General features: G+C 37.1%; 1 protein-coding gene across 1 annotated transcript in view; it reads right to left on the reverse strand.

Annotated features, from left to right (window-relative positions):
• VCAN (versican) overlaps positions 1 to 7,065 on the reverse strand; it is a 156,108-nt gene extending 149,043 nt beyond the window's left edge. Inside the window, exon 1 of the mRNA XM_019610239.2 lies at positions 6,981 to 7,065. Within this exon, the coding sequence (XP_019465784.1) occupies positions 6,981 to 7,050 (70 nt within the window). The 5' untranslated portion in view covers positions 7,051 to 7,065. The remainder of the gene's footprint in view (positions 1 to 6,980) is intronic.
• Between the last annotated feature and the right edge of the window lie 249 nt (positions 7,066 to 7,314).

Raw genomic sequence — 7,314 nt, forward strand, 5'->3', positions numbered from 1 at the left:
AATATATGCACATCATACAGAGAATAAAATCTTAATAGTAACATCTACAAACATATTCAACAATCACCAGTAAGACAGTCGTGCATTTTTACAACAAAGTCCTAACCAGAAAAATACTGGCCCAGCCAAGGATGACCAAGAAGTTGGAACAGAAGTCCTCAAATCATTTCCATTCATACCTCCCTAAGTGAAGATGCTTGGGAACTCAGTGCAGAAACACTCGAGCTAGCTTTATCAGAACTGATTAGACCAGAGAGAGTCTAATAACAATGGTGTAGCATTCTGCCAATACAGCTGCACTGCATCCAAAGCTCAAATGAAAAGTTCACTCAGAACTGAGCTGATTTACCAGCAAGATTTTTTACTCTGATTCAGGCATGTAGTGAAATTTTCAGTCTTACAAGCAAAGATTGGTTAGATACTATAACTCATGTTTAACAGACACAACCTGAGCAAGATCTAGAAAGGCTGTATTTATAAAACAGTGAATGACAAAAACAGGACGAACACATAACTAAGACTGAACAATTCACAGGGCTTTAAGACAAGCCTGCAGAAGTTACTGAAGACTATAGACTAGCTCAAAAGCTTTGATTGCAAACACATTTCTTTAAAAAAAGATACTGAAACAAGAATTTTGGGAAGTCAGATACTGTTTAAAAAGAACTAAAAACTTGACTTCCCTAGAACCAACTGATTGCTAAAAACCATAACAGGCTGGTTTTATCCAAGGATCTACAGTAGGAAAACATCACTAACTCTTATATCACCTTTAATTTCTTGGAACTTTATTTAATTACAGTTGGGTAGAGCTAAAGAAATAGAATGAATACTCAATCCTACCAGTTGTGATGGAAAAACTCCAAATCGCACAGGTGGGAGATTAAAATCAGTTTCAAAATATTTAGTTTTTATTATGATCTCTTGTCATCTATATACATTACAGGAACTTTTTAAATGAAAAATGATCTAGTTATAATTACGCTGACTGACAGAATTTTAATAAACTTTCAAAGGAGTTGTTTTCGGTTATGTGTGATCTGGAATATCAGTACCAAACCCTGAGGAAATTTCCTCTTCAGAATTTGTGTCAACTCATCAGTAGAATGAAGCCCTTGATAGCAAACAGATATCATAATGATATGCAAATTAGATCTACCCTAAACTGGACTACATCCAAGAATAAGGGAAAAACTATACCTACAAACTCATCTAGCTGTAGAAAGCACTATCAAGTGCTTTTAAAAGCACTCTGTTTTGACTAGCAGATGAGAAAAGGGAAGAAAATATACTTTACTGAAAAAAGAAGTTTTTTAGTATTGAATATTAGGAGATATTCCTGTGCAGTTTCAAAAAACTTGGTTTCTTGAGTAGTCCAAGCTAGTTGAGGCAGACTGCACCTTAGAAGGGATGCGGTCAACAAAATGCAAACGAAATATTTTGTAATTGATTGTAAATCTGAACATGAGCTGAGAAAAGCAGGTATTTACCCAATCATCAGTGAAGAGCAATCCTAGTACTGAATGTGGTTTCATACCACATCTTCACCTACCCAAGTAAAACCTAAAACACAGATAACACTCTTAAATGAGATATAGTTTTGATATGACTAAACTGTCTGGCAATTAATATGAGCATTCTTTTCTGTTACTAACTAAAATGCATCACTCTTGAGCATATTTAAGTCCTTAGGGAAAATACATAGACTATAAAGAAACAAAATACACAGTTAAGTCCAAGTAATGTGGCTACAGATCTATCTTTCAAGAACTGCCAGTAAAGTCAATGAGAGCCCTGTACTAGATGATAGGACAGCAGATTCAAGCCTAGAGCATGACATGCAGACAGGTTATCAGCAGACTCTCTGTGTCTTAGCAGCTTGGTTTTTATGTCATCCTCAATTTAAAAATTAAATAACTTCAATATCAGAATAAGAAGCAGGAACAGAATGAAGATTTTTCTCATACAGTGCCTTGACAGAAAACAGTCCTGTGAGGATAGGGTTTTCACAGACTAAACAATGTTGCATGTTCCCCAAACCTAAAGCTAAGACATTTTAATCAGTTTATCATGGAGATGACAGTACATGTGAATATTTTTCTCTAGATGCCTTATCTTACCAATGGCATATATTTTTATATGTTTCTCTTGAAGTTGGACACAAACTACTTCTTGATTGAGCACAAAGCAGTTCCTTAGAATTCTTTGTGCAATTTTTTATAATCAACTTACTTATAGGATATATTTCCTGTCAAGAACAATTGCAAAGACCAATGAAATTATGTATTGTTATTCTAACTACTAATACTGAGCCTAAGAGATGTCTTTTCATTAACCCTCTTTTCTTTAATAAAGATACTGAAAAACTAAAACTTAATGCACAGCTTTTACAAACTTGTATGAAATTTTGATAGCAGAGGCAGCAGAAGACCAAGACCAATAAGGTCTTCACTCAAGTTCTTTACAAGGTAATCTGCAGTCTTAAGATACAGAGTAAGAAAAGGAGTCAAAGTAATGAAAAAACAATTATTGTCATATTCTGCAAGAAAATCATTCTGCCAGAAAAACATAAATTCCAGCTGCCAAACTCAGTGTAACATGCATACAGATGTGCAAATATTATAAGCAAGCACACGTGTTTTATAGCATATACAACAGTAACATGAGATGCCACGTTGATGTATATTATTTGTACCTTCAAAAGGACATTATCACATACTGTGACCTAAGATGTTTATATTCTCTTCTGGATTATAGGGCTTTCACAAAAACACACTTATTCATGACATGATAAATAGTAGTTTATAATGAGCGAGGTAAACTTCAACAATGATCATAATCATAGGGTCCAGCTTGTAAACTAGAGAATTGTAACACTAGCTAGTTCAAAGTGAGTAAATTGCAGGCTAGGAGTAGGTGTAAACCTTGCTCATGAACTTCTATCATTAATCCTTCACATGCACCACAGCATGTCGTCCAGAGAAGGGCAATGAAACTGGTGAGGGGTCTGGAGCACAAGTCTCATGAAGAGTGGCTGAGGGAACTGGGATTGTTCAGTCTGGAAAAGAGCAGGCACAGGGAAGACCTTAACACTCTCTACAGCTGCCTGAAAGGAGGCTGCAGCAAGATGGGGATCAGCCTCTGCTACCATATAACTAGCAATAGGACAAGGGGGAATGGCCTCAAGTTGCATCAGAGAAGGTTCAGGTTGGATATCAAGAAAGACTTCTATCAAAGCATGGTCAGGTACTGGCTGGGCACCGGCTGCCCAGGGAGATGGTGGAGTCACAGCCCTGGATATGTTCAAGAAACACGTTTAGATGAACATGTTTAGATGTTGCACTAAGGAGCATGCTTTGGTAAGGCAATATTGATGATAGGTGGATGGTTGGTTTAGATAATCTTGGAGGTTTTTCCAACCTTGACTATTCTGTGATTCTATAATCTAACTAATCTCTTGGATTCCAGAATTAATAACTTTGTTTGCTGTTTTTTAAAAAGGAGTGTTTGGGGGAACTTCCAAAGAAAGCCTTTTGGAGCTACTCGAAGAGAAAAGGAAGCGCTTAGGAAGAAGCTACAGCAAGCAACTGAATCAATGATGCCAAAAACATCAAACATCAGACTGAATGACAGATGATTAGAGAACAGTGCTGAGCAGACTGTACAGTAAGGTTAGCCTCTAAACAGTACAAGTTTTCAAACATTAGTATTCTCAATTGATGTTTAATGTTTTCAACATAACATTTTTCCTAGCAGAAAATGCCGACTCGCCAAAGCTTATTTCTTTCATAAAATAATTGTTGATTTTGACAAATTTCCTATATGAATTTCAAAGGAATGATTCTAAGCTTTCAGAACAGTTTTACCCAAAAGGAAACACTGCCATTAATCATAGGCAAGTGACTATTCAATTAGCCCATATGGCTAACCAAACCCATTTTGGGAACAGAAAGCATGGGAATCTGGGAATCTGTGTTTCACAAAAGATTTCAAAGCATCAATATTGCATTCAAATTCAGGATTTAAAAAAAATAAAAAATAAAAAAATTGAAATGTAAGAAATTCCTGTCCAACTTTTCAAATGCAAATAGAGATTTTATTTTAAAGGTTTTTTTTTCTTTCTTTTTGTTCTAAATAGCAGGACTGGAAAGGTTTGTCTGTGACCTTGTAATATTCATCCTCAGAAAAGTTATTACATAAACTTACTATTATTTCTACAGAACAGAAAGATGGATCAAGCCCAGACTCTATTGGATTGATTCACATTAAAGTTTACCTCATCTTTGTCCTCTTCAGCAGGACCATATTCTGAAGTATTTCCCATTTGAGAATCTCTGTGTCTAAAGTGTGATACTCAACTTCAAAAATAAAACCTGTGAAGTCCACAGTGTATTTATAGGTACACGAAGGTTTTTCTGCACTTCTTCCAAAAATTTCAAGTGAATAAGAACAGATCAGAACTTGGTCTATATTCTTGAGATGACCACACCAGGACATTCACAGAAAACTTGTTTGTGTTCTTGAAATTCTTTTTCTGGAAGTCACACGAACCATTTATAAACAATTTCAGAGGTGATGATAGGTGGAGTAAGCTGAGGGACACCTAATGGTGTCATTCCTTGCTCTACCAGTCAGTCTCACCTCTCCACAAACATTGATGCACTCCTAATTCCCTAATTCTACTAGCTCAGGCAATTGCGTAAATCAGTGAGGCAGATCAAAGATCTGATCCAGCTGAATACTACCTTGCAAAAAGGGTTATCCGATGTCTTTCATATAAGTCATTTACCTGACAGAGCTGGACAGATATTCCCATAAGTACTGTCAACACAAAGAAATACATGTCAGCCAGCACCAGGGTACGGAGAAGGGGCAGAACTACCCGATGTAGTGCTAAATGATGTACGTGAGATTAGACTGACCATTGAATTATGCCCTAAATAAACATGGTCAGATTTTCAATAGGTTGTAATAGAAATGTCAGCTTTACATATAATGTCAGATTCACTTGTCTTGCTTATTCTCTTCTCACACGCTATCCACCCAAAGGTTGATTATCAGGTTAAATCTTAACTTCATACCTCTTATCACATGAGTGATGTACAAGCATTTACTCCATTTTAAAGCTGACTAATAATGCTACAACTTATCAAATAATATTTTTTAAGTTCCCTATGTAAACTGACATTGTTAGTCCATGATTTCTTTTGACAATCACTTGCTCTGCCTTCCAGAATACTTCATATGAACAAATAATTAAATGCCTGCAGATCCAAGAGCTGTACATCAGTGTACATTTACAGACATTTTACTGAGTGAAATGGGAGGGGAAAAAAAACAAAAGCTTGACATTTAATAACCAAATGAGTCTCAGCCCTCAATAAATGAGAAAAGGAAGCTTAGTTTTAGCGCCTTGTCTCTCCCTAAGCTTTGAGTCCTTTTTCTCTAAGAATGTCTTCTAATTGTCTTGGTCTGCTGCGTGTTTAGCAAAGAATGGAGAAACAAAACTAGATTTAAGGAGGAAGGGATGACAGGAAACAGAGAAGGATAGTGCTCCCAACCTGAGTGAAAGAAAAAAAAAAAAAGCCCACCATCTTTTCTTCTAAAGTCAGCACTTAAGAACAATAGTTTTTATCTTACATGAAAAACTACCTAAGAAAGAACTTTGCTATACACAGTATAAGAGCTAATAAATAAATATATAAAAAGTAAAAAAAAAAAGGAAAGTATAAAGAGTATATCTGATTTTCCAAAGGCTTCTGAGAAGAAAGTAGAATAAAAATTGTCTTGATTTGAGGCTTGGGAAAACCATCATTCCAATTTTCAGAGTGTGTAGCTGCTGTAGGAACCTGCTCCCTACTAATTTTGAGTCAAAAGTTTCAAACCATAGCAATCATATATGAATATGTACTTCAGCATTAACACGTAATCACCATGAGAAGTAAACAGGGCTCCTACTTTCAACCCAAAACTAAGACCTGCAGCTGCTTTAAGATGTTTCTGTTCCAGGCCCCAACAGCCAGGAGCTTGCCACAGCTTCCAACCAGCTTGGCCTTACAGCAGCCCCCACCATGGAGGGTCTGGCAGACACACTGCACACCCCAAATGCAAATCTCCTTAGGCTCATTCTTCAGTTGTCACAGAGGCAGGCAGGGACTGGGGTTCTTGGTTCCTCCATATCTCACTTGTATGTGGCACTTTTCACCCTGAATATAGAGAGTGTCAGAGACATACAAACTCATAAGGCTGCTGTCACATCAATTACATGAGTGCATGCATTGGGATCTGACTGGCAGGTGTGCAGAACAGGTGTTCCTGTAGACCCAAGACTCTCCCCCACTTAATTTGCGACCTCTGCAGCCTGACTAGGTCTGTAGCAGTAAGCTGCTCTTGCTCTCATCTACTGGCACTTCTCACTGCTGAAGTCCTCATGAAACTGTTTGCCTTTCACCAAAACTATCCCCTCCCAGTAGTCCCCACTTCACCCATGCAGGGGAACTCCTCTGTAGGCCTTGCCAAACGAAGGTGTGAGACATATCTGACGAACAGGTCCAACATTTCACAAACAGAGGTTAAAGCAGTTAAGTCATATTCGTGAACATTTGAAGAAGGCAAGCTGTTTCACTTTATCTTTATCTTTATGCTTTCTAATGTCTTTATCACATTATCACACTGTCTTTATCACATTATCACACTGTCTTTATCATTACTTGAATTATAGTAATGGCACTGACAAACCTCAGGAGACACAAGCAGTGTGTAAAAACCTTGCCAAAAACATGCTCACCCACCAGAAGTTTTCTGTGTAAATCAGTAGGCAAAAGGGAGAAAACAGGAACAAAATTAGTTACACAGTACAGAGATAAAATCAGAAAACACATTTCCCCAGTCCTGGGAAATACTTTCCCAATTGGACTGTGCTGCTTCCCGCTGTCGCTGGAATGAATTTTAATAAATTATTCCATGCATAACAGACTTACCTTTAGGTAGCATATAAATTATAGCTAACGTAGAGCACATCCATATGATGCTTTTTATATTTAGCAACATCTTTGCCTACAAATAAAGAGAAACAGAATAAATGGTTAGTTTAACACTGAGTCCACAAAGTGCAGCAAGTCAGTGCAACTCTATTCATCACTGGTTGATACTGGAAGCAGTTGTGAGCTCAAAAAATGACGTTCAGCAGGACAGTGAATAATAATATTGTGATCTTCACCATTTTATACATGGTTTTAAATCTGATACCACACAGCAACAGCAGTCTGTACGTACAACATGATGACTTCTTCCTCCTGTAGAGCTGCCAATTCA

Source organism: Meleagris gallopavo, chromosome Z, assembly GCF_000146605.3.
Source record: "Meleagris gallopavo isolate NT-WF06-2002-E0010 breed Aviagen turkey brand Nicholas breeding stock chromosome Z, Turkey_5.1, whole genome shotgun sequence".
Lineage (NCBI taxonomy): Eukaryota > Metazoa > Chordata > Aves > Galliformes > Phasianidae > Meleagris > Meleagris gallopavo.